The sequence below is a fragment of the Octodon degus genome, unplaced genomic scaffold (genome assembly GCF_000260255.1).
Source record: "Octodon degus isolate 3935 unplaced genomic scaffold, OctDeg1.0 scaffold00239, whole genome shotgun sequence".
Lineage (NCBI taxonomy): Eukaryota > Metazoa > Chordata > Mammalia > Rodentia > Octodontidae > Octodon > Octodon degus.
The window spans coordinates 2,978,235-3,006,158 of record NW_004524815.1 but is presented as its reverse complement, the minus strand read 5'-3'; the positions used below and the strand labels follow the sequence as shown (position 1 = coordinate 3,006,158).

General features: G+C 45.1%; 1 protein-coding gene and 1 non-coding gene across 8 annotated transcripts in view; one reads left to right on the top strand and one right to left on the bottom strand.

Moving 5' to 3' along the window:
* Positions 1-27,924, top strand: part of LOC101569577 (glycine N-acyltransferase-like) — a 38,969-nt gene that overhangs the window by 1,874 nt on the left and 9,171 nt on the right. For 2 of the 7 annotated variants that reach the window (XM_023706116.1, XM_023706115.1), the window contains exons 2-4: positions 18,446-18,553; positions 23,602-23,728; positions 24,519-24,690. In XM_023706116.1, the coding sequence (XP_023561884.1) occupies positions 18,467-18,553; positions 23,602-23,728; positions 24,519-24,690 (386 nt within the window). In that variant the 5' untranslated portion in view covers positions 18,446-18,466. Of the gene's footprint in view, positions 1-11,910; positions 12,084-14,185; positions 14,282-18,445; positions 18,554-23,601; positions 23,729-24,518; positions 24,911-27,924 lie in introns of those variants that run through there. The other 5 variants (XR_002819041.1, XM_004645788.2, XM_023706117.1 and 2 more) reach the window with 5 other exon arrangements.
* On the bottom strand, positions 20,891-20,997 carry LOC111813922. Its single transcript, XR_002819042.1, has one exon. It is a non-coding gene; the product is annotated as a U6 spliceosomal RNA (small nuclear RNA).

Sequence of the window (27,924 nt, the reverse complement as noted above, 5' to 3'; positions counted from 1 at the left end):
TCAGCTTCTGAGAAGTTGGAATTACAGGCGTGCACCTCCATGCCTGGCTCAGATAGTTAAGTACAAATATTAACAGTCTTATGTTATTATGGCTATTGGTGATTTTGGCTTTTCTTTTTTTTTGCACATTAATAAAAACCCTCATGCTTCTTCATGCGTTCTTGTTGCTTCAGTCCAGGGTTTGGCTTGAGGATTGCTGTCGCGAGACAGCCTGCAGGGCTGGCGGAGGGAACCATCATGAGGCCGTGGTCAGGCCCTGGGCCCCTAACCTTGGGCATATGTCCTGTTTTGCACCCAGGACCTGCTGCAGGCCCCATTTGGAAGCAGCCAAGTTTATTTATTTTTTGGGGGGCGGAACTGGGGATTGAACTCAGGCCCTTACGCTTGCCAGGGAAGCACTTATTCCACTGAGCCATCTCCCCAACCCCTAATAGCCAAGTTTGTTTTTTTTCTTCATATTTTGGGTATGCTTTTGCGTATTGAGTCCTAGAATATAGCTATTGTCACATAAACCCAACTTTCTGGTTTCAGCTCCTTTCTAAGACTTATCCATCCTTCAGAATCCACAATGCTGCTTCCACTTTGACTTAGTTTTTTCTTTTCCTTTCGTTTACATAAGTCAACATAGCAACCACCTTAGGAGCCTGTGTTCCCACTCTTGCAATCCACACATTCCATGGAAGATGAGCCCCCTCAGGGGATTATCAGCCAGTCCGAAGCCTGGCAGTAGATGTTTTATACTGGAAATTGTGTCATTACAGAATGAAACATGAAACCAATCATGTGGCACGCACCCACAATCCCGGCACTTGGAAGCTGAGGCAGGAGGTTCCCAAATTCAAAGCCATCCTGGACCACACATAGTGGGACTCTGTTCCTCAAAACCAAAGCCCTGTCCTCCACCCAACAGAGCACCTGGCTTTCAGGAAGGCTTCAGCCTGAGGAACTTGAGGGTGTTTGCGTGAATGCAGGCTCCTCCATGTGACCGCCACCAAACTTGAATTAATTCAAAGCAGTAGATTGTTTGAGAACTGGTTTTCAAAAAGTGAAAGTAAGTAAAGATTTTTTTTTTTTTTTTTTCAGAACCAAGGATTGAACTCAGCCCCTTGTGCTTGCCAGGGAAGCACTTATTCCACTGAGCCATCTCCCCAGCCCCCCAACAAAGATTTTTTTTGTGATAAAAAAATTACTAAAAGAATATCAGAATGAACCAGTAGAAAGCAAAAGGAGCAATGAATGAAAATGAAAGGTTAAAGTGCAGCAATAAAATGGGGAACAACACAGAGTGTGAAGTTTAAAGCTTGGTTTCAAAGGGCCAGGGAGATGGCTCAGTGGAATAAGCGCTTCCCTGGCAAGCTCAAGGGCCTGAGTTCAATCCCCGGTTCTGCCAAAAATAAAATAAATAAATAAATAAAGCTTAGTTTCAAGTGCTACAAAGAAAAAAGGAGAGAAAAGGAGGAGCTTCTGGTAAGGGTTTTTTAGGAAAAGCCAAGATAGATAAAAATGAAAACAAAAAGCAGACACTCCTGGGGGCGAGCAGGGAGATGTAGTGGCGCCCTCCTGGAAGGTCACACATTGTGTGGAAGGTCACATGCTGTGTGGAAGGTCACACGCTGTGCGGAAGGTCACACGCTGTGTGAAACAAATGCACTCACATTCCAGATGAAGTGGAGGTGGAAACGCAAAATGTGGAACTAGCTTATGTTAGAGCAGGTAATAAATTATTTGCACAATCTCACAGTAGAAAAAATATCTTCCTAATTAAAAGAAAGTAAAAAGTGTACGAGATAACATGTTGGATTATGTAAAAATTAAAATTGTTTGCATTTCAAAATCTCCATCGAGGGCTAGTGAGATGGCTCAGTGGACTAAAGCGCCTGCTTAGGCAAGCTTAGGCAAGCACAGGGACCGGGGTTCGATTCCCGGCACCGCATGCTGTGCTGGCCCCGCCCCCAGGTGAGCTGAGCACACTGATTCCGGGCATAGTGGTGCTCATGCCTGTAATCCCAGTGTTGGGGAGGCCGAAAGCAGGAGCGCTGCCATGAGTCCGAGCTATGCAGTGAGACCCTGCAGCAACCGAATACATTTTAAAAAGCATAAGTGAATAAATAAATGAAAATTTTCATCAATAAAATAAAATAACTAGGACTGAGGAGATAGCTCAGTGGCATAAGCGCCTGCCTGGCAAGCATGGGGTCCTGAGTTTGATTCCCAGTACTGCAAAATAAATTAATAAATAAACAACTATACACTGGGAAACATTTGTAGCACATGACTCATGTTCATATGCATAATATAACTTACAGAATTTTAAGAAGTACATAAGTATTCTACTTTAAAATGGCCCAAGAATATGAATGAAAGTTTAGAAAGTAAACTCCGCTTGACCGATAAGCTTATGCAAGTACATGTGTTCACTCTCACCGGGGAGGGAGCTGCCAATTAGAGCTACAGTAACTTCCCCGTTTTCAACCGTGATTTGGGTGTGAGTGACTATCCAGAGCCAGGAGGGCGTGGAAACAGTTCTTCTCCTTTCTGCTAATGGGAATGAAGCTGTGCTGATGTTCTGGGAGTATCATCCCCCGGTGCCTGCTGGAGTCTTACCTGAAGAGAGGCCCTCTGTTTTGGGAACGCCCGTTCTAGATGTCGGTTATACGAGGAAGGCCCCAAGGTGGAACGGAATCTGGCAGGGATGGTTCCTGAAGCTTGGTTTGTAGTGGCAGCGAAGCCCTGGACACTTGGAGTGCAGCGAGGCGAGCCTGGCTGACAGCGTGCAGGGCACTCACACGGCTGGGCACACTGCAGGAGAGTGCGTTGGCGGCCGTCGGGGCTCAGGGTGAAGCCTTGTCTGGAGTGCGCGAGGCCCTGAGGCTGACCCGCAGCACAAGACAAGAAGAGTCAGGGCTGCACTGAGTGGCCTTTGGGATCTCCTAAGTTCAAGGCAAATTTAGAAAGTCATGAAGAAAAGGTAGCAAATGCCCATGTACGTATTAGTAGAGCGGGATACTTCTAGAGTCAGAAAGGAGGTTAAAATCTTATTAGTTTAAAACAACTTTGAGACACTTTTTTCTGTCTGGTACTTTGAGTAACTGCTTTAGAGATAGTAATATGCAGTATATCGGCTACGGTTGTTCTCTTATTAGTTCCTTGGGAATTTCTTTTTCCTAAAAGGAAAAACAACCCAATATTAGACTTCCTACTTGTTTAACTAGTATATATTAGTTTTGTGATTAAAAATTAGCAAACAACAAAAGTTAAATCTTTTCCAGATATATTTTCCTGCATTTCACCCCTACCTAAAAGTTTTTATTCAAATTAAATATATTTTTAATACTGAAAGAAGCACGGTGTGCTAAGGCAGCGGCTGGATGGATGATGGCGGTGCAAATTCGGTTGTTTTCCAACTTTTTCATACTTTGATTTGCATATATATGTGCTGGTCTTTATATTTTTATTTATTGGCTAATTTTAAAAAAATCAAGCTAGCCTTGTTCAATTTAATGAAAATACGAAAGCATGCGTTACTCACACATGCATAACAACTACAAAGTTACTGAAATAAAGAGAAATAGTTGATAACCTGTTGTTATTTACAATACGACATTTGAAGAAACCTGGCTGCGCCATTTAATGATCTCAGGATTAATTCTTGAACCCAAATTGCCTGGAAGCCAGGAGTACAAAGGTACATTGTCAGGGAAAGTGCCCAGAACCGAGGCCTGGGCTGACAGCATGCTGGCCTCTGCACGTGCCCCTGCCACAAGGAGGGCCACCCGGTAACTCTCTGTCCCTGGTCCGGACCAGGGTACAAAGTAGTCCTGATCTGGAATAGCTCATTATTGCTTGGGAGTCCGCATCTGCACCCGCAGTAGGCTGGTCTACCCGAGAGGCCTCAGCTCACTGACCCGATGTCCACAGGATGGGGAGCTCGTGAGTAGGGCAGAAGTGGACCAAGATGTGCCTTTGTGTGGTCCCAGCTGATAATGACAGTAAACAGAATTCACAGTTATGTGCTGTGTAGTAACCCTTCATTATAAATCGTCCCACTTAAATCTCATACGACTATGAAAAGGGAGCTCGCCTTTCCGCTTGACAGGTGGTGACATGGATTCAGAACAGTGCCCATGGCCACACAGCTGGGATGCCGGCAGAGTGCAGGGAGGTGGGACTCAGGCTGCTCCACACATGGCCGCCTGCAGCCACAGCACTTGATTCTTGGCTCCATCTTCTTATCTGTCAACTGCAGACACAAACATTTGCTGTGTGAGGCTGTTCTGAGGATGACGCTCATTGCCAGAGGAAGTGACGCCGCATAGTTGATGTCATAGATGCAAGTCCCGTCCTTGGCTCCCAAGTGGCTGTCCACCCGGCGTTTCCTCTAGAAGTCACTGCTCTAATGTCCTGGGCACTTATTTTTTTTCCCTTTATAACAGCCGCCTTTCAGTCCCTGAAGCTGCCCTGTCCCAGTCACATGTACGCGGTCTTCCAGTGCCATCCTCCTCCTCCTCCTCTTCCTCTGTCCTGCCTTTCTTAATGAGTCCTGGGCTCACAGCATGGGCAGGACAGATGATGCCCATCTAGGCTCCATGTCACGGGGGTGGTTTGGGGTGTCCCACGTTGTTCATGACATGACAGACATCCCCACTGAGTCTGGCCAAGCGCCCCATGCCCTTTGGACGGGAGCGGCTCCACCTATCTGGGCTGTCTGCCTGTCTGCTTTTGGCATCTGGTTATGACCGTCTGCTACACAGGCTGGGAGTCTACCAGCACCCCTGTGTGGAGGGGTTTCCATGGTTTGTGTGATACACAAGGAAGACAGACGGGAGCAGCAGAAGTTGGGGACTGGACGAAGACAGAGGTGGAGGCCGGCAGGGATAGGAGACAGCGTCATGGGGATGGTCAGATGGGTCATGTCTCTGGGCCATAGGGACAGTTGTGAAGTCACCAGCAAGCAGAGAGAACCCCCAGTGTCCTTGTGGTGATGATCGGCTCCTGGGCACAGGCTCGTAGCCCTTCCAGTGCGGGGCTACACTTAGCGCTCGCATTCGCTCCAAGAGCTAGTGCCGATGTATTTTCACTTCACAGTTGAGGAGACCAAGATGCAAAGAGGAAAGACATGTAGCCGAAGTCTGAGCAGACAGACTTGGAATGGATGGAAGGGTTTGCTTTGCTTCTACAACTCATGCCCTTAGCCCCCGTTCTGCATGCCTCCGAATGAATGACAGCACTCCAGGGGCTGTCCTCATACTCCCTCCAGCTGGGCCCCTCACCCACGCCCATCCTCCCTGCATTCCAGCTGTCCAAAGAAATGGGGGGAGGGAGAGAATGCGAAGTAGGGGGCGTTCCCAGAAAGGGTGGTGAGTGCTTCAGATAACACAGTGGATTACAGCGGAGACTCAGGAGCATGGATCCCTGAAGCGGCCAGCCTGTGACTTCCTACACAGGCAGCCTTCTCTCTTGCCGCTTGCCCAAGCAGATCTGGAAGCCTTCTTTCAGGAATGCCCTTAGTTGTGCTGTCGCGCCTGCCTGCTGTCTGGTATCCATTCGAGACCCTCCCTTCCATGGTCATCCGATTTAGGGAGGAGCCAGAAGTCTCACAGGGCAGATCCGCTGAGTGAGGTGGGTGAGGACACAGCGCCATGTTTTTATGGCCCTGCCTTCCCGCCAGAAGACCGTTGGCAAAGGCTTTCATCGTATTTTTATCATACCTTGTAAAGACACTCAGGAAGGAGGGGCTCCAGAAGCACTTTAGAAAGTGGCAGAAGGAGGGGGTAAGAAGAGGGACCACTGTGAGGGGAGAGCTCGTGGCCATTGGTCTTTTTCTGTGGTAACTGAAAAAAATTGTCACATTCACTGTGTATTTGAGTCACACCCGTAGGCTGCTTTCTCCCCTACACCTGGACTTACACATCCTACTTCCATTGTTCCCTCACTTTCAGGGACTCAGGGCTGCCCAGGGCAGGGTTGGCTCAGAGCCCACAGCTTCTGGGAACCATGCCGCAGCAGTTTTCTGTGGAGAGTCAGTCTTGACTCCTTCCAGAGGAAACTGAAAATATGAGATGTAAAGGAGATGTTTAAGGAGGACAGAATCAAAATGCTGATTTGGTTGCTTCTCTCTTTTGGTTGAGACAAACTCCCAACAGCCAGTGTTGAGGAGGGAAAGGCTTATTGAGCTCACAGTTTGTGGAGGTTCCAGTCCATACTCAGCTGGCTCCAAGACAGCGTGGCATGGCGGAGGGTCAACAGCTCAAGGTGACAGAGGACAACAGAGCAAGACCAAAGCAGGGGAGAGCAAGCCCCTTTCCTGCCTCATCTCGTAAGCAGGCCACCCCATGAGGTGAGGGGTGTAGTGCCTGCGCCGCCTCCCTGCCCTCTGCTGCACAGGTTGAGGATGTTCACGTGGTGAGGCCTCGGCCCCTGCGGAGCTGCTTAGTTAGCCTTGCAGACTTCTCAGGTCGACTCAGTGTATTATGAACCCTAACAGCGCACCCCTCATCCATTGGGCAGCTAGATGCCTGTCTTTAAACTGGCCTCTGCATGCGAAGACAGGCTTCCTTCCCATTTCTGAACTTGAACATTATAACAGGCTTAACAATCCTTAAGAACCAGTGTTAAGCCTATCAATATTATCTTACATGAGAACTACTACACATTGCCCCTGGGCCCGCAAAGCCTCATGCACATCCCTCTGTGCAAAAGGCATTTAGTCCATCTGCCAAAGCCCTAACAGCTTCAGCACTGCTGAAAAGGCCGAGTCCCAAGTCCCCTCTGAGATGTAGGGTGAGCTTTTAGCTGTAAGCCTCTGTACACACGAAAACAGTGAAACACTTCCAACATACAGTGTCACAAGATGAACATTTTTCACTCCAAAAGTTACAAACAGGGAAGTACAAAGGACTTTTGGGATCAAAGCAAGTCCAAACTCTAGCAGGGCAAACGTTCATCCCTGTAGTCACACATCCAGCAGCTGAATCAATCTGTGGCAAATTGTGGGCTCCACAGGGCTTGAGTGATGCCACCCCTGTGGCACCTCTGGTGGTTACAGTTCCCCTCAGGCCTGCTTTGCTCTGTCCTTGCAGCCTTCCTTCGGTGATACATGTGGCTTATCCAAACCTCTGGGGTCTCCAGCGCACCTTGGGCTTTTCTCTCACAGCTATGCACACCGCTCTCCCAGGGGCACACTGCCTGGCCCCCCAGGCCATCTGAGATTGAGGTGGAAGTCTTTTAAACCCCATAACTCTTGCATTCTGCATACACCTAAAACCACCACCATGCGGATGATGCCAAGGTCTGCTGTCCCCTGGAATAGTGGCCAGGCTTTCCTCTCTCTCGGCTATAGGGGTCGAGTGCCTGGTTCTCTGGGCGTGCTGGATCCAATTCTAAGGAAGGACTTTTCTGTGCTGCTGCCATTCTGGAACACGGCACTCTGTGGCTTTCGCCTCATAGCGGAGCCTTTCACATTTGCAGGGTGGGGCTGCAGAGGGCAGAGCCTCACTGCCTCCTGAGATGCCATCTTTTGGATTTTCTTATTTTTCTCAGCCATCTTCCTTGGCTCTGTGTTTGCAGTCCACAGCTTCACTGCAGCTTCCTTTCTGGACAAGATCACATTTGAAATCACGCTGCTGGGTTTTGGGCTTGAGTTTCAACATAGATCTGGGTAAAAGGCTCTGACAATAGCCAGCCATGCCACAGCCAACCTTCAACTGTCTTGAAATTTTTTTCCCCCAGCTTCAGGCAAATTCTCTGGATGTGAGCAAGATGCAGACAATCTTTCCTCCAAGCCATACCATGTATTGTGTGGAGTCCAGCAGCCAGTGCAGTCCTTCTATCAGCAGAAAGCCCTCAAGCCTGGAATTCCCAGGCAGGATTCTGTCATCCTTCTGCTCTTTTGAGCTCTGACCAGGATATCCCGTACAGAACCGTCTAAGGCTTTCTAACTCTGTTCTTTGGGTGACCTATCTAAACTTTGCAAACTCTTCCCACAAGCCCTTTCCAAGGGCTCTTGGACCACAGGGTTAGGCATGGTCATGGTAATGACTCCACTTCTCTGGTACCAAGTTACGTCTTAGTACCAGACTTTTGTCTTTGGTACTTTTCTGAGACAAAATACCCAACACGCAGAATTATGGAAGGAAAGGCTTACTTAGCTCACAGTTTGGAGGTTTCAGTCCATACTCGCTGGTTCCAAGGCAGAGTGGCATAACATTGGCACAGCATTTCACAGTGGCAGAAGGCAGCAAAAGCAAGAAGATCAAAAGTGGGGGCCAAGCGCTTGGCCTATGGGACACGGCTTAAGGCTCCAAGCGGGCTCCAGTTTCACTCTCCCACCTACTTTGTCAAGTTGCTTAAGCAATGGGTGCTTCAAATGTCTTCTCACCACTAAACTGACCATGAGAACACTTGAATTCTATTGGATGCATTCTCAGAGCTAGAGAATTAAGCAAGGCGGTGCGTGTAAGGTGCTTAGTGCTGCTCCTACTGTGGAGAACACACAGCAGTAAGATGCTGGTTCTTGGCACTGATTCAGTATTGATCAGTTTGTCACTTACGGATGTTGCAGTTGCGGCCAAGGATGTGAGAAATAATTAAAAACATGAAGAGTGCAGCAAGTTAATTAATTTAAGGAGCCCTGGATCATGTGATTGGAAGATGGCAACATGTTTCTGAATACAGGTGCTTAGAAAAAATTTTTTATCGATGGTGGTGAAATTGCTCACAAGTACGTGGCAGTTGAGGAGGAAAGAAAGCATTTTGTCTTCCCAGGAATCGAAGGCCTCTTACCGGAGCAGCATGTTTTTTTCTCTTTTTTTACATTATCTATTAAATTATAAATATCAACATATTAATGGCACATATTACTGGGCTGGACTAGACATTTGCGTAGGTACCTACGTCCTGCCTGAGTTGTGTCCACCCTCCTCCCACCCTTTCTTGCTCACCCTGCTCTCCTTTCCTTCCCTGGTTCCATTCCTTTTCCCCAGTAGTCCACTGCCTACCATCAGGGTTTCTCTCTTCTTCCTCTCCCCCTCATCCTTTCCTCTCTCTCTCCTCATCCCTCCCCCTCCTCTTCTCTTCCCTCCCTCTCCCACTTCCCCACTCCCCTCCCTCCCTTTCCTCTCCCTTGTTCTCCTCTCCACCTCTTCCTCTCTACCCACTCCCTCCTCCTCTCCCTCCCCCTCCCTCATCCTCCTCACCTCCTGCTCCTCCTCCCACTTGTTCTCATTCCCCTCCTCTTCCTTCTCTCCCTTCCCTCCCACTCCATTTTCTTCCCTCGCCTTCCTCCCCATCCTCCTCCCTTCTGCTTCCTCCTCTCTTCCCTCCCATACTTCTCTCCTCCTTCTCCCTCCTTCCCCTTCTCCTCTCTGTCTCTCCCCTTCCTCTCCTCCACCTCCTCTTCTCTTCCCTCCCCTCCCTACTCCCACATTCTTCTCCCTCCCCCTCCTTCCCCCTCCCCCTCTTGCCCTTCATTCTCCCTCCCTTCCTCTTGTTCATTTCTGCATTCCCTAGGAGAATGGTGCTTGTTTTTCTGAGTCTGGCCAATTCTGGATGCAGATTATGACTAGCTAGCAAGTACTAGGTTGCTTCACACATTTGAAATCACTTAGTACTCACAGGTATCTGGGAGGCAGGCACACTTAGTGTTTTAGAAGATACAGCCCCACCAGAGAGCTTCCCACCACCCCAGTCACTTCCCGCTGACGAGGAAGCCATCCTTCATGAGCTGAAATCAGTATGGCCCCCAAACCTGCATTCTTAATCTGTAGCGTGTAGCTAGAAAGAGACAGCAAAGGCTTAAGGAGCACTGACAGATGCGCTGATATATGACTTCCTGACCAGGGTCGCAGCTTCCTAAGGCATAACTGGAAAGAGTAGGAATATTATTTTATTTTGTATAATTCTGTGAAGAATCTTTTTGGTACTGGGAATCAAACTCATGCCCTCTTGCTTCCCAGGCAGGCTCCGCACTGCTGAGCTATATGCCCAGCCCAATTCTGTCAAAACTGAAGGAAAAAAAAATCAAAGCATTTATCATTGTATACTTTGGAAGAATAAAGGTGTCTCTTAAAAATATTTCCTGTTTGGGTTTGTAATGATTACCTTATGTTGCTGTTAGACCTTACCCCAAATGCTGTTTTGTTAGCTCTGATCCATCATGAGATTCTGTGCCAACTCCTCCTCATTCCTTAGAACCCACCAGAAAGTCCTCTGAGGTAACTTGGCACCATTTCAGAAGTTAAATCTGGTTGATCTCTGAGATAAAATTAGTTGTGGAAGCTACTGCACACGTCTCAGGTACCTAACCCAACTCCTCAGACTACCGCTAGGTGTTTGTTGTCCGGATAGCTTCACTGAAGAAAATGCTAACACCGAATTTGAACCGAGAGGCTCTGAGCCTTCAGTGGTTTCTGCTTCAATAAGGCTCTTCAGGGTGGACGCCCCTGCGTACAACTAACACCTTAGATGGCTAGCTTCGCTTTCAGGGTCTACAAGGGAAACGAGTGTGGAAACCCTTTTGTGTTGTTGGAGTTGGCTTCTAGACTCTAATAACACTAAGGGAAGTGAGAGTCCACGAATAATAAGCTTGCTAAAAATTTACTTAAGTTAGATAGTTAAAACTATTTAAACTCCAGTAACAAGATCAACTGGAGCTACTCTGAGAAAGCAAAGCCAAGGGCTACATGAGAGTAAATACAAACCTAAAGATACACATTCTCAGGTAGGAGTGTAAATTTACTCCAGGGAAAATGATAGCTGGGGACTGAAAGATCACTTTTTTCATGTGTGGTTTTTCATGGATCGATAGACAGACATACATGTGTATGTGTATGTATATGTGCAGATAGACACACACACTCACATGGAAACATATGCAGTGTGCAAGTCAGTGGCTTTAAATTACATTCCCAGTATTGTGCAACTGGGCCCACTATTGGTACTTAGATTTAATCATGCTCAGTGTGAATTCTGTACACTTGACACAGAAAGTCCTCGTCCCTGCTCCTAGGGTTTGACAACTGATACTTTTTGTCTCCTTGAACTTGTTCACTGTACATATTGTCCACAAAAAGAATCGTAAGCTATTTCTGCTTGTATGTTGTTTGTTTTTGTCTTTTTGAGACAGGGTGTCCCTATGCAGCTTAGGCTGGCCTTGAGCTCACTCTGTAGCCCAGGCTGGTCTCGAACTTGCAAGGATCCCCCGCCTCAGCCCCCCGAGTGCTGGGATCATGGGTGTGCCCCAGCGCGCATGGCTGTGCTTTTACATTGCATTAGCTTTCCTGTTGCTGAGGCAAAACCCCTGGCACCTGCACCTGCCCAGAGTAAAGCTGGGGGCTTTACTTGGGCTCCCATCTGCAGAGGTTGCAGTCCTGGGCTGGCTGCCTCAAAGAAATAATGCATCTAGAGGGCTGGCGGGAGGAGGGCTGCTTCATTCATGGCATCCAGGACCCTGGAAGGAGGGGAGGCCTGCTGGGGAGGGGCTAGGGACCAGGCAGAGCCCCCAGGGCCATGCCCCAAGGAACCAACCAAACACAGGTGGCGCCTTACAAGCCTAGGCATCTCTCGAGACAGGAAAATTGAAAATCTCTGAGCACGATCCCCCCACCCCCCGCAGCACCCTCGTGCCTTAGTCTCCTCAGGCAATTTTCTTTACTAATGTCTGAGAACAGAACTCTGATTCTAAACTTGAAATCAGAATAGTAGCTGGCTCTTGCTGCTGCTGCATATACAAAGGGGTGTGAAGAGATTCATGTACTCCCAGGACCCAGCTAGCTGGAGTCAGAGTGGCTGAGGAGGCCCTGGTAGGATGCTCCTTGCTGAGCTGTCTGTCACAAAGCCACCTCCCCACACAGGGAGCCCCGAGGGCAGAGCTTGATTCCTCCCTGAGCTCAGCAGCGCGGTTCCTGTGTTCTATTAGGACCGTCAGGGGCTGGGAAGATAAGGACCTTCTGCTCAGTGGCAGCATCCGGAAAACCAGATCAAAGCACAGCTTTCAAAACCTGTGCACATGAAGGTTTTATATTGATCTGAGATAGCCCGCTGCCTCTGTAGAGACGTCTGTGGAGAGTGAGGAGACAGATTTGCAGGTAAGAACAGAGAAAAGAGGCTCTGGGCCCACCCTTTTTCTTTTCCTCCCTACCAAAGAGGAATGAATCAAAGTACTTCTACTGGATGTGGGTAAGAATTTTTGGGCTTACTCATATTGGGAATTATGTCAGAGCAGAAGAAGTTCCTCTGTGAGAAAAGCCCAGATCAGAGGGTGACTATGCATGGGGCAGGGGGCTAGATTGGAGAGAATCTCCTGCCCGGATGAAGTTCGGCTCTGTTGTGGGTCACTAAGTGAATACGGAGAGAGTAGGGAGCCTGCGCTTGGTGGGCAGGCGACAAGATGTGCCAGCCCCTGCTGGCCAGAAGCACTCTGCTCCGGGTGACATTTCCCGCAGAGTGTACACTGCTGTGTACCCTGGTCACCCTCTGGGAGCATGGAAGGCGGGCAGCGTGGCTAACGGGTGACCAGGGAAGTGGAGTAACCCATCCCGTCCCGAGGGGACTAAGCAGGGTGAGTGTAGGGACTGAAATACACAGGTGATGAATTAGTCATTTAATTTTTCAAAATTAATCTTTCGTGAGAATTATTGGATGTTTCCTTCTCAACTCTTTATCTTCATAAACGTGGTGTATAAACATGTGCGCCAACATGAGGAAGAGTGCTATGCTCAGCACAACGTTTCCGAGCTCTTTCATAGGGATTGTTTTTCCCGGCGGCTGAATTCTGGAATGGCTGTGTCAGAAGTTTTAAAGTTTCTTTCACCGGACCTTGGCTGCTGTACGTGCTGATAATCCGCCAGCGTGCGCCGGCTCCCCCGGGCTCCTCCTTTCAGTCAGCCGCGTGAGTGTGCGGGGTGCGTGTGTGTGGGGTGCGCAGCGCAGCACCCACGCCGCCTGGCAGTGCTTAGTACCCCAGCTCCTGTACTGTCACGTCGAATTCCACCCTGCTTCTTACCTTCGAGTAACCTCTGAGATGCTCCTAGCCACCATGCCAAGCGAGCCTCCAGACGCGCTACCTTCTGTCTCGAGACGGCTGAGACTCGGCCTGGGCGCCTCTGCTGCGTTCTGCGGCTTGATTTTAACGGAGCAGCGGACAGAATTGCCGTGCGCTTCCGTGGTCGGCCTCGGTGTGCCCCGTGTCTCAGTGTCCTACCCGGAGTGCTGCACGAGCGGCGGCAGAAGCTTCTTCCCGCTTTCTGGCTAATGGTGGGGCTCCCTTCTGTGCTCCCCTGCCGTGGAAGCCTCGCCCTCATTCGGGACCCCTGAGCGCCCCACTTCTGCCTAGCATTCCTGTGGGGGCAGAATTTGATTTTATTTTACTTTTGACGGAACTGGGGATTGAATTCAGGTCCTTGCGCTTACCAGGCAAGCACTCATCCTACGGAGCCATCTCCCTGGCCCCTTGGGCAGAATTTTAGCGTATGAGTTCAGGGAGGATGCAAATATTCAGAGAACGGCTTATTCCTGGAATGAGTGGGTGGATCTTTGTGCTTAGTGAGCAAAAGGACTAAGTAAACAGCTATGTTAATGCAAATACTTCGCACATTATGTCACTAAACAGAAATGTCCTTAGTCCTTCATGTATGTCAGACACCGTGATAATCTTTGAGAATGATAAAAAAATGGAGGCGTTGTCCACAGGAATTTGCAACGTGGAAGACCATCTGGAATCCGCTGTGCCCAGTTTTGTGGCTGAAACAAACACTCCTAGCAGAGTGAAGAAAGTGATCGACTCTGCTAGGGCTTCAGCCCGCAGAGGGAGGAAATTCAGGAAAAGCCAGAGTGTGAGTAAGGCGTTATGCAAGGAATAGAGCTGAGTTTATAGGTATCATGGAGGTAGGGCACGAGTGAAGCCACCGCAGAGTGTAGGCAGCGTGTTAGAGAAGTGTTCTGTGAAAAATTAGGTTCCTCAGTCCCAGCACTCTTTGATATGTAAAGCGACAAGATTATGTTTTAAAGAAAATGTTGGAGATAATTTCTGGAGGCACCTGTCCCCACTGCCAGCCTGTTCTTACAGTAAAGGGTTAGTGGAGGGTGCTTCATGAAGCAGCGGGATGGAGCCCAGACCACTGACTGGAATTGTTTACTGTACCTGCCTTCCTTTCTACTTTTTCTTGATGTTTCCTGATTGTCTCTTTAGGGTAAGTTACCTGCCAACATGCTCCATTTGCAGAGTTCACAGATGCTACGGATGCTGCAAAAATCCTTAGCACAGAGCCTCCCTGAATCCTTAAAGGTAAGAGGGGAACACACGCCGGGACAGAAAGGACTGCCTATGAGCAAGCGGGGAAGCATTCACTGAGGCCTTCCCTGTGCTGCTGGATCTCACTTGTGGCCCTTGTTTAACTCACATCGCCTCATGGAAAGACGTGTATATCATACCCACGTACGGGAGGGGAAAGTGGGACCTGGTTCGGTAACCTGAGCAAGACCACAGGCAATGCTCTGACTTGAGTCTTTTATGACCTTCGGTGCGTGATGACTCAAGACATTGCCTTCTACTCATCCAAGAACTGTGTGATATACATCTGAAAGTTTTCCAGAATTGAAAAGTTGATGAAAACTAGCACATTAATGTTTAGTTACATCATTTAATGTTAGTCTATATCCTTTTTTTCCCCCTAATAACTATCTGAGTTCTTCAGGGCAACAAAAAGATGATGTGTTTGGCATAGTTATGAAACCAAACTTTTTTACAGGAACTCTGGTAGGAAAGGCATAGTATCCTACTTTTTCCTAGTGTTCTTGCACCTTGCATAAAGGACATTAATGGCTTAAGCCACATGAGCTTTATATGACCCCCAAGTCACTGGTCAGTGCAGGTTGTACAGGGCAGCTCTCAAGAGGGCTGATTCCAGAGGTAGACTTCTCTCACCCTGCAGATCCAGTCCTTTCTGGGCAACATTGCAAAAGTTCACACTCAGGCTCAGCAATTTCCATGTAAAATTAGTAAAGCCAGAAAGTCAGTATGATATACATCCTCATCTAATACTTATTAAATCTCTGGTAAGAGAAAGATTTGGGTTTTGTGGCCTGAAGGAAATCCCATCTCCAAATAGTAAATATTGAATAGGTGTGTCACATGCCAGCCGTAATTCATTTCAGTTTATACTTAAGAAAAAGAAAAGAGTAGTGATTCCATTGTATTTTTATTTTTTTTATTTTTTATTTATTTTTTTAAACATTTATTTATTTATTATGTGTGTGTGTGGCCAGCTCAGCCCACCAGGGGGAGAGGCTGGCTGGCATGTGGTGCTGGGGGATCGAACTGTGGTCCCTGTGCTTTGCCAAGCTTGTTCCAAGTAGGTGCTTTAGACCACCGAGCCATCTCGCCAGCCCTCCATTGTATTTTTATAGTGGAGCATATCTAAACATCACTAGTTCCAAATTCCAGTGTTTAAATGGTAATCATTGCTTCACCCCAAAACTGGATTTTGTTGCTATATTTAGCTTCCCCAAATGACAGAGTATTTAATAATTTCTTTTTCTTTTCTTTTTTGGAACCGGGGATTAAACGCAGGCCCATGTGCTTGCCAGACAAGTGCTTATTCTACTGATCTATCTTGCCGGCCCCAAGCTATCTCCTCTGCCCCAGTAATTTCAGAAAAACTTGGTTAAGTGAACATTTTGCTTCCCCTTTTTCCTTAGTCTGATAAAGAGCTATTTCAAGGGCATCGCAGGGACTCTCAATATTAGGCTGTGTCTTAGTCAGTGAAATGGTTATTGTTCCGTTGGCCCCTGTTGTTTGCCCTCCTCTGGTCCCATCTCCTGAGGAATTGCGCTCTCCACTGGACCATGCTGCTACTCCCTGCTGACATCCCTTTTCCTCACAATCACTCTCTTAGTTTTTTCCTCATTGCTAAGACAAAATACCCGACACCCAGAATTAAGAAGGAAAGGTTTATGTAGCTCACAGTTGGTGGAGGTTTCAGTCCACACTCAGCTGGTTCCAAGGCAGAGCAGCACATGGCAGAGGGCAGCAGTTCATGGCAGTGGAAAACAGCACAGAGCAGAGGAAGGGGCAGCAACGGTGGCAGCTAGCAGGCCCCTCTCCCCTTCTTACATTGTTTGTGGATTACCCACCCCAGGGCAGGTACAGCTCTCACACCCACAATACAGCACTTGATCAAGAGTTAATCACAAACTCTAGAAACTGCCCCATGACTGTATGCGACTTTGGGGGGATAACTAGACAGAACCCCTAACAACCACAAAAGTTCTACATTTTGCAAATCTCCTTATTACCTTCTTCAATGTTCTTGAGGTCAGTGGTGTTGGAAGACATGACTCTAGATGAGATAAACAAATGTTTTATGTCTAAAGTTCCTAGATGTGGTTGCCAACCTCCATGGCTTTAGCACTATGATCTTTTTCTTATTAAATAGGAAAGAGGCCATTTAAACTTTCCAGAAAGTAATTTGTATATGTTTAGAAGGCAAATAACCTTAAGTTGATGTGATGCTTGACCTAGAAATTTCCTTTCTAAGATTTTCCATGATAGTCATATTTTCAAAGACTTAAGCAAAAATTTTCCTTTGAAGAATGAGAGTAAAATATTAGAGAAAACAAAAATGGCCTACAATAAGAGGTAAAATATTGAGGCTGTTTGTCCTGTAGAAATGGTCACCAAGACTCAGAAAGTATACCTGGGCCTTGGGCTTCCAGAGAAAAAGAAGACGACACAGGAGGCTGTCAAAGAATCAGAGGATTAATAAGCAATTGTAAATGATGGGAATTATTTTGCTGATAATTCTCCTGTGAGGGCCACACCCCCTCTAGGACTGTAAACTAAGAAGAGACGTCCCATATACCTTTGGTGAAGAAAAAAAGGAGAAGCAAAAGACAGGCCACAGCACCTTTTATGAAGAGCTCACAGAATCTAAGCCCATATCACAAGTCAAACAGAGAAGTCACCGAGCCCCAGGAAGCAGGTCTTTGACCACTCAGAGTCCTTTAGTGGGGTGAAAAAGAAGAAGAGGAAGACCTCACCTTTGGCCACATCAGAAGCCTCAGAGGTGAAGAACTCCCCCACTCCAGTCTGGGTGAGGAGGCAACCCAAGTTGGCAAGAAGCCCAAGAAACACAAGAAGGAAGGAAAGGACCCAGATACCATGGCCTGCTCCATCCAGGACCCTCGGCTCTGTGAGGCAGGAGATGCTATGTGTGGGTACACGGTGAAGAAGGGGGCTGAGGAGCAGGTAGCCTTGGGACCGAAAGGGAGGCAGGGCAGCTCCAGAGAACACAGATGGAAAGTGGAGAAGAAGATAGTCCACCAGGAGGGAGACACCCTCCCAGGCCACTCCGAGCTCTCCAGGTCCATGGAGACCAACCCTAGGGAAGGAAAGAAGAAGAAGCCAGCCAGAACTGAGGTTCTAGAGTACATCCCACTAGGAGATCACCCTACACTGGAGTGAAGAAGATAACAAAGGCTAAGAAAAAGGAAGAAAAGCCACTTGTTGATCTGGTTCAGTAAAGGAAGAAAAAGAAGAAAGAGGTCACCATAACAGTGGACCCTTGGAAGGAGGAGCCAGATACAGACGTGGAGGGGTGGTGGAGAAGAAAAACAATGTGGACAAGTTGCACATAGACCAGGTGAGGTGAAAGGCCTTGCAAAAAGAGATTGATCGGAAGTCAGGCAAGACAGAAGCATCTGAACCCGGGAAGTGGACGGGAACCCAGTATGGCTAGTGGGGTGCTGAAGATTTTAAAACAAGGAACAGAAACTGAAATTTCTCAAACTCATGGGTGGCTTTAAGGATCTGTCCCCTTTGCTCAGCTTCTCGCCTGACCACAAGGCCCAATAAGGTGGCAACTGACACCCTGTAGTAGAAGTTACAGCAGGACTACAACCAGGCCATGAGCTGGAAGTACAACTGGGGTGCTGAACTTGGCTTCTCTGCCACCCCAACAGAGTCTTCTACATTGACAAGAATGCATATAGGTCTGTCAGGTTGGGAGATACTAATGTCTTCTACCCCCCAAAAGGAGAGGCAAAAAATCAAAACACAATAAGTATTATGTAGTTTGAAGTGTGCTTCCATACACATATTTAATTACATGGAAATGAGCCCATGTACAGTGCATGCGGGTAAAATAGGCATTAAACTAATATATACTAAATAATTTTGTTTATGAAACTGTATTGATATGAAAGAAAATGAATGATAGAAGAGAAATGTGTGCAAGAATGAGTGATAATTTATTTCACTTATCTGGAGATACATTTTTTTCTTATGATTTCATCCATATCTGTTTGGGGGATAAAAAATATAACCTAAGAGCCACCTTAGGTGTCTTATATGTCACACCCTTAATTTCGTAGAAGCAAGTTTTGCTTTGTCACATAAGCACATTACTAACCTGCACTGTCGTTCTCCTCCCACTTGGTTGCAATGTTGCAGGTTTATGGGACCATATTCCATATGAACCAGGGAAATCTCTTCAATGTGAAGGCTCTGGTGGACAAATGGCCTGATTATAATACAGTCATTGTCTGTCCTCAGGAGCAGGTAAGTTGCGAGCTAGAGCACGGTGCAGCAGTGGTTATATTTGCTGTGTAACATGAGTCTGGCCGGCTGGTAGATCTTAGAGAAACACAAACGAATTGGGTGGTGATTGGTTAGCCCTGTCTTCAAGAGGGTCACAGTCTGGAGGAATCTTGAGTCAGTGGATGAACCTCACGATGTGCAGGAGCATTCAGGAGCACTTATGCGACTGCTATAAGAGTTTTGATTGCTTAAATACTACGCTTTAAGATATAGGAGTGAGGGCTGGGGCGATAGCTCAGTAGAATAAGCGCTTGCCTGGCAAGGTCCTGAGTTCAATCCCCAGTACCACAAAAACAAACAAACCAACCAACCAAGTTTGCAAATGTAGGGGATAGCTCAGTAGAATAAGCGCTTGTCTGGCGAACACAAGGGCCTGAGTTCAATCACCAGTTCCACAAAAAATAAATAAATAAAATAAAATAGAATTAAGATATAGAAGTGAACTGGCCAAGAGACGACTGCAGATGCAGGGACAGGACTGAAGCACCCTCTAGGTAGCTATTTCAGCCAAATCAGGTTTCCCTGTTAAGTAGATTTTGACAGCATGACAAGAGTAGAGAACACATTATTAGTAGAGAAAAATAATACCTAAAATATATGAAGGTAAATATGAAGAAATTAGTGAAATCTTCAAGAAAATTGATGATAACAGTACTTTGAAGCATAATTGTAGTTCTAGACTTTTAAAAGTCACTCAATTAAGCTGACTAACAGACTTTAAATAGAAGTATGTTTTAAGCATGTTAAAAATCACAAGGTAAAAATGTATGTATGTGGGGAACCAAACAGCAGAGTAGTGATCAGCAGCAAAATTCAGGCTCTCTGAGACCCAGAATTCAGACATCTTCACAGAGGAGGAGAGAACTGGATCTCCGGGAATTAAGAAGGAACTTGTAGAAACTTAGAAGGTTGAGAGAAGTTTCAAAAAAGGATCACAATACAGAGAAGAGAGTGAAGCAATCTGGATGCCTACCCTGGTTTCACGAAGGCAGGCTGGTTTTCACAGACACAGAGTGAGCACAGGGGCCTGCACCTCCAGCGAGAAATGCCCCACCTGGCAGTGGTGCTGGCCACAGGAGGGCGGGACCCACAGTGGTTGTGAGCTATACATCCAGCAAGGTGACTTCTTCCACACAGCAGGCAACTGCTGGAGAGGCAGTTCACTGCAGCGCCCGCTGTGTTGTCATGAGTGTTTAATCAGTTCCATTTGGGGATGTGTCTCACAGACTGAGACTGAGATTCAGAAAAAGTACAAAATCCCTTCACTTTAGGGTTCCCAGTACAACTGTCCCACAGTGTCTGAGTGAGAGACGGCCACAGGAGGTGGTTGTGGGTAAGGAGTGGACTAAACAGATCCCCTGAGAAGGTTAAATGGAGGCTGGAAAGGACCTGGGCCCTGTCCTCCTCAGTGAGAAGCCAGCTTGTGTTGTGCTCAGCAATGGCTGGATCTGAAAGCATCAGAACTAACTACAGTGGGCTCCTTTAACCCTTCACAGCACAGACCAGAGGTCTGATAGTCTCTCCAGCGACCAAGATGAGAAGGGATAGGCCTCAACTTGGACAGTTGACACGACCTCTGGTGCATGGACAGAGTGGCAGCTGGAGGAGGGAAAGCGTTACACTCCAACAGAAAGTAAAGCTAGGTGGAGAAAACTGTAACTTGCTGGTTTCCAAAGTTGTGGACCATGAGGCGAAGCCACTCAGAAATGCTTTTGTTTTTGTTTTTGGACTCATTGGTTCTTTTTCCTCTCTTTCTTCTTCATTGTTTTCTTTGAGTTTGGGAAATTTTTCTTTTTTGGGCCTATCTAACATTTTCCTGTTCTTTATTTCTTTATGTTCATTTGTTTTTCTTTTTGTGGCTATTTGTTCTTTTCCAATACCTTTATCTAATTTTATTATTATCCTTCTATACTTTAATAGGATCCTTTATCTCGTATTTTTCTCTTCCTTCTCATCTTCCATCATTTAAGTTTTCAAATTTTCTCTCTTCATTCTTCCGTTCATCACCCCATATCTTACTTGTGTGACCATTAAACTTTATTAACCTTTAGATAGTTAGCTCTGTGTTATTAGTGTTGAATTCTTTTCTAAGGTTAGTGAAGGTATAATTGTTGCATTTAGTAGATTTTTATTATATGCAGCCCATCCATGTACTAAATACTAATCAGGTCCAATCCTGCTTAGCTCTTAAGATCAGATGAGCTCAGGAATGTTCTGAGTGATATGGCTACTGGCTATCTTTTGTAATCCTTGGGTTTTCTTAGTGTTTACACTGTAATTATAGATCTCTTTTTTTAAAAAAATATGGAATGCTTCATGAATTTGAGTGTCATCCTTGCGCAGGGGCCATGCTAATCTTCTCTGTATCATTCCAACTGTAGTATATGTGCTGCCAAAGCGAGCACTAGATCTCTTATAGTTCAGGATGGTACATTATTGGTTCTTATGGTATAGAAATATCTACTTTGTCTTAAGTGACATTACTCTTGCTGATTTATTTGCTATTGCCAGCATTGCATGGTTGCTGATATTAGTTTTTTTAAAAAATATATGATAATATCTGGATTACCTTTGTGTTTTTAACAGTACTGAGGTCCATTCCCAGGTGGATCACATTTCCAAATGTAAGACAGAAATAATCTGCTAGAAGACAAAATAGTGTAACTCTTGAAAGCTCAGGCATGACAAAGACTTTTGCACAGAAACTTAACTGCACAAGAAATAATACCAAGAACCACCAAATAGGAGCATATCAAATTAAACAGCTTCTTCACAGCAAACCATATAATCAACAGAGTGAAGAGACAACCTATAAAATAGGGAAAGAACTTTGCAAGCAATTCATTAGACAGAAGACTAACATCTAAAGTATATAAAGAATTCAAGAAGTTAGTATCACACAATAAAAGATCCAGTCAACAATGGCTAACTACAATAAGTAGTTATCTGAGACACTTCTCAGAAGAAAAATAAATGACCAATAAATACATGAAAAAGCTCAACATATCTGGCCTTTAGAGAAATGCAAATTGAAGACAACACTGGGATTCCATCTTACCTGAGAAAGAATGGCTAGTAACACAAAATCACATAATAACAAATGTGAATGGAATTTCTCAAAACACTAAAACTAGAAGTTCCAATCCGTGGAACTATGCCCCTTCTAAGTATCTTCCCCAAGGATTTAAAGATAGTTCAGTTGTACATGGATACATGTAATGTGTAATAGCTAAATCTTGGAAGCAGCCTATATGTTTATCAATAGATGAATGAATATAATGTTATATTTATACATAATGGAGTAGTAAACTATCATTAAAAAGTATAAACTTGAGTTTTGTAAAAGAAAGTGGATTCTCCTTAAGACCACAATATTAAGTGAAATAAATCAGACACCCAAGCTTAAATATCACGTGGTTTCTGTATAGGAGGAATCTAAAGTATCAATAAAAAGCAAAATGAAATATAACAGTAAGTTGGGGATAGATCTTTCACAAGATAGGGGAACAGTGGTGGAAGGAGGTGTAGGGAGGTAGAGGGAAGGGCACAGGGGATCAAAGGAATTGAGTTGGGTCATGAGCATGCACCAATGCCACACAAGGAATGTGGCCATCGTGTGTTTCAAACTTGGTGGAATAAAAAATGAAAATTAAAGTATGAAGACATCTAAGAACTCAAGAGTTGAGATATTTGAAGTAATCAGAGAGCCTAATAATTGAAAAAAAATTTTGATTGAACCCTGGGCGATTTTTCCACAGAAGACATAAAAAGATACAATTATACTAAGAGAAATAAGTTAACCACAGAACAATTTTGCACCATTGCACTTATTTTAGTGTTTAAAATTCAAGTATATACAGACCCAGGGGACAAAACAGTAGCTCATCAGGACGAGGGAGAGTAGATGCAGGCTAAAGAAATCAAATTAGCATCCGTGGAGGGTGAAGAAATCAAAATATCTAATGTGTAACATGCACAGTATGGATGGTAAAGCTTTCCTGAATTGGCTGCTGAATGCTAGGTTCTAGGTGGTCTTCATCCAAAAGAAAGTAGGCTAAGCGAGTGCGGGGGTGGATCTGTTGAGTCTCTTCAGGGTGGTGGTCACTGTTTTGGAGTGACCTATTCGGTAACTGTTTCTTTAACTGTATATACCTCATTACATGATGTCGCATGCCATATATGCGTATAGGTATTTATTAAAATCCACAAACAACATGGCATACCAAAATAAAGTAAAAATAAGTATTAATATCTAAAAATGGAATAATGTTTTTTAATATTAGGTTTAATATATGGTTGTCAGTGGTGTTAGTGCCGAGTTGTATTTCTTCTTCTTCTTTTTTTCCAAGTTGTATTTCTGCAAAACCTTCCCAGCTGTTCTACCCTGTTGCGGTATTTGTGCTCCAGTTCTTCGTCAAATGATCCCATCCTGAACTTGTTAATTCTGAGAATGTATTTTTGAGCGAGTTTTGTGTTTTGATTTTGTTAGAAATTCAAACCAGTCTTTTAAGCATTGCCGGTCAGTGGTTTACATTGTAAAGATATTGTGTGTCTTTGTTTTTTATAGCTTTCTGATGTGTCAGTGGAAATTCTAGCACTACCAGGTTTGTCTATCAATTTTAATACTGTCATGCTCAAAATGATTTGTTCTGATACTGCTTGAAAGAGAGTACTGTTTAGTCTGCAACCAAAGCTCGCCTTGGACAATATTACTTTTATTCTTTGTCCTGAAGACCACAAAAGCATGGAGGGATGCTTCTTAAACAGTGGATTTTTGGTTGATATTAAGTTGTGACACAATATATAAATACTGAGTTAAAGACTTTTTAAAATGTAAAGCAAGTAGACTCTTTGACTTTACTTTTTGATTTATTGAAGGGCAGTAAAAATATATTGAAAATTCATATTTCACTTTGTAAAATAACAGCACAGTGAAAGCTAGCTCACAGGTATGGAGGTGCCTTGGTATAAGCAATTTGACCTGTTTTCCGTGTTGGCAAACCTCGCAGGAGATGACGGATGACCTTGATCACTACAGCAACAACTACCAGATCTTCTCCAAGGATCCCCAGAGCTGCCAGGAGGTCCTTGGGAAGTCGGAGATCATCAACTGGAAGCAGCATTTGCAGATCCAAAGTAAGGAGCCTTGGCTGTGTGCTGGTGGCTTGGGCCCGCTGAGGCTGCTCTGGCGGGCACTCCCCACCGTGAGCACATCCTCCCGGACTTTACTTCCCCTGGGAAACCTCAGAACCTGCACTCACATCCAGTCCTGTGCTGGCTACTAGGAGTCAAGGTGCAGGACTGAGATGCTGCAGACAATGGCAGGAGCAAGGAACTGGATAAGCTGCTTTCTTGTTAGCTGAGCACTCGGGATACACCTAACGTGACACAGCCAGTGTCCCTCTGGATTCCCAGGGATGATAACAGTGCTCTCCCTCAGGCCTTCTCTTCCTGGAATAACAACAGCCCCTCGTGCCACTGGCCTCTGAGTACAGCTGCGGTGGTCTGAGCATACTCTCTCTAGTAACTCCAAGGGCACATCCTGGCCCCGCCTCTTGCTTCCCGCTCTTAAGCAGGTGGCTTAACTATTACTCTGTTTACTCATTTATGAAAATGATAGTAACAAACCTACAAATAGGGCCTACGTAAGGATTGAATAAGTAGTGTCAGACCAACGCGCTGGTGGATATCATGACTGACTGCTATTCCTTAAACGTCCCCTCTGCTGTGACTGCACAGTAACTATCTGGGTCTGTAGGACTGTGTCTGTTTTGCATAATAGAAAGCATTCTCAGAGAGTGATCTGATCATGCTCACTGAACTGCAGTAGAGAAGGGAGACTGTTTCGATGCAAATTCATTCTGCTGGCCTCTTCTTCAGCCTCCTGAAGGGAGAGTAACAGCTCTCCTTCCGCTCTGCCTTGCAGGTACACAGTCAAGCCTGGATAAGGTGATACAAAGTCTCGCAGCTGCTAACTTGGTCAAGGTCAAGAGAGCAGAGTGCCTTCTCTACATGTGGCCAAAGACGGCAAAGAAACTGGTGCCATCCTTGCTGGCTGCGCAGAACTTAGGTCCTGCCTCAGCGACACCTCAGGTCACGTAAGTCTGACGAAAGATGCCCTGTGTGCCCGACCAGCCTCTTCCCCCAAGGTCACTTCCCAGCCTCACCCCTGCATCCATTCCTGCCTACCTACAGCTGATTGCCAGGGGTCCTCCCAGGGCGCCACGTGGCTTACGGGCTTCACGGGCTCCAATGCCGTCCTTGCCTGTCCCAGCAGCTGGATGAAGGGGAATTGCTTTGATAGACGCAGCAAAACATGTGTCATCCTCGCTCCCTTCTGTGCCCTTTCCACCCCTCCCCCAGCAACCTTTCACCTGTTTCTGCCCCTTGAGCCCCGTGCATGCTCTCACACAGGCCTGTGGGAGGTTGCATTTGCTGGGTGCCTGAAGCAGTGTCCTTTCCTATTATGGTTTTTTTTTTCCTATTATGTTTTTATCTGTTTCTCTTTTTGTTGTCGCAATCCATGCTTTAAAGATTTAATTTCCTTCTTTTTCCATAATTTTATTGAGAAACGAATAGCAATGAGACAGTTTCAAACCAAATTGCTGGGAGAGTTTCAATAATTAACACACTGCATACATTCTTGTTAATTGCTCTACAAGATGCGGACTTGAGATCCTATTTACAAACACTATTACAACAAATATCTCTATTTATTTCATTAAGAGAATGTAACTATATATCTATCCTAACCACTTTGAATACACAGATACAAAATGGACATTCATCTGTATCCCCTTTTTTGTTTAGTTCCGTCATTTGAATATTATAGGTGTGTTAATTCAGCAAAATATTCTAAAAGAGCCCAGGAGCCCATAATAGTATTGGGTCTTTCGCTTCACGGGCAATGTCAGAAATTGTTGACCTGATTCCCCTACAGTTCAACGAAACACCATGTTTTACTTCTTATGCTTCGTTTTTATACTTTTCTGCTGGATGGTTAAGACCAAGATAAAGCAAGACCTATGCAACAAGAGTTGTATTTTTTTGGTCAGATAAGGTCAGTGAAATCCCCTCAGGATGTATGCTGAGATCCTGTACCTCTGATTGTAGATCACTTGTCAGTGTCAGCCATGTGGATGAGTCATGGCCATTGCTTGGCCAATGTGCTCCCTGTGAAAGCCTGAGAGAATGTTTTCTCTCCAAGTGACTCTTCTTAGGCACTCTACGTCATCGGTCACTTTCCTCTTTGGCCCCATAATCTCCTCAATGAGAAAATTTGGGACACTACTGAGTTACGTGATGTTACAGTACAAGTTCTCATATGTCCTGAATCTTAATTGACTTTGGAAGGCTAGGGCCAAAATATTGGCTTTCCTTTCAGCCCTCCTTTTTCTGATTTGGGTCTGGAAACTTAGGTTTTTAACCCTCCAGAAGAGAAGCTTATTGTTATTACCGTAGAAACTAGGCTGTTAAGCTTAACCTCACTATCTGTCTGAATATCAAACATCTTAGGCATAACATGGAACAGGTGTTTTTCATCAAGTTTTGATATGTTGAACTTTAAGTCCCTACAGAATATGATGAAAAAACATTTAAAAATTGGAATATATTTTAAAAATAGGTATAAAGAATTATATAATTTGTATGTTTACACATAAGTCCAGAAATCTAACCATATACAATCTTGAAGCAGGATAGTCCCACAACATTTCTTTTCCTGTCTCCTGCCTTCATTCACTACCCCCTTCTTTTTGAACTGTGATCTACCCAAGAGACAGCACAGCAGCAACTGGCATGTCATGACAAGCAGCCCGTATTCAAAAGACCAGAATGACAGGCACTCCAAGAATGAATGTACTATTACAAATTGCCATCTTCAGTGCAGTTGCTTAGTTCACAGGTGTCAGTATGCATAGTTAGTCAGGGTGAGAATCTTTCCAATTAACTGCTAGATTCAAAATTCTTCTGAAGATTCTCAGGACCATTGCCTTACCCATGTTCTACATGTAACTGTATGAGTTGCCACTGTCATGTTTCCTAGCTCTTCTCCTTTCCCTCTTTTAATTAGTTAGTCCTCAAGTTCTTGCTTTCCTTTTACTTGTATTATACCTTTCTATTTGTATTTCTTCTTTTGAGTTCTTATACTAAGAAACTATATGATATTTACACATGTGTGTCTGGTTTATTTCACTTATGAGTATATCTTCAAGTGGCACCCACTTCAATATAAAGGCTTTGAGTTTATCATTCTTTATAGCTGAGTAATATTACATTGTATAAAAATACCACATCTTTTTCAACCATTCCTTAGGTGATGGGCATCTTGGTTGTTTCCAAGATTTGGTTATCACAAATTATGGTGCTATAAACATAGGTGGACATATATCACTATGATATGATGTTTTCAGATCCTCCGGGAAAATTCCCAGTAGAGGGGTGGCTGCTTTAAATGGAATTTCCAGTCCAACTTTTCTAAGGAGTCTCCACACGGATTTCCATGATGGTTGCACCAGTCTACATTCCCACCAGCAGTGGAGAAGGGTTCCTTTTTCCCCAGAGCCTCTCCAACATTTGTTGTTGGTTGATTTCTTTATGATAGTTGTTCTTTCTGGCATGAGATGATATCCGAATTTTGTTTTAATTTGCATTTCACAGATGGCTATTGATGTGGAGCATTCTGTCACATATTTATTCACTTCTATAATTTTATCCTCTGAGAAGTGTGTGTTCATCTCAGATTCCCATTTCTGGACTAGGTCTTTAAATTTTGGGGCCCTAGTATTTTTTAATTCTTTATAAATTCTAGAGAACAGACCTTTGTCTGAATACTTATTTGTCATGATTTTTTCCAAATTTGTGGCTTGTCTTTTCACTTTGTTGGTAATTTCTCTTGATGTGCAAAAACTTCTCAGTAAGAGCAGGTCCCAGTTGTTAATTCTTTCAAGTGTTTCCCGTGCAATTTGATTTCTGTTCATGAACTCTTTGCCTACCCCTATGTCTTCAAGAGTTCCTCCTACTTTCTGTTCCAGGAGATTTAGTGTCTCTGTTTAATGTTTAGATCTTTAATCCATTTTGACTTGAGCTTAGTGCATGATAATAGACCTGTGTCAAGTTTTAGTTTTCAGCATGTAGAGAGCCACTTTTTCCAGCACCATTTTTTAAAGAGGCTATCTTTCTTCCAGTGAGTATGTTTGGCCCCTTTGTCAAAGATAAGGTGGCTGAGTGTGTTTGTAGGGGTTTCAGCGTCTTCTATTCTATTCCGTTGATCCTCAGGTCTATTTTGTTGCCAGTACCATGCTGATTTTATCGCAATAGCCTTGTAGTATAAT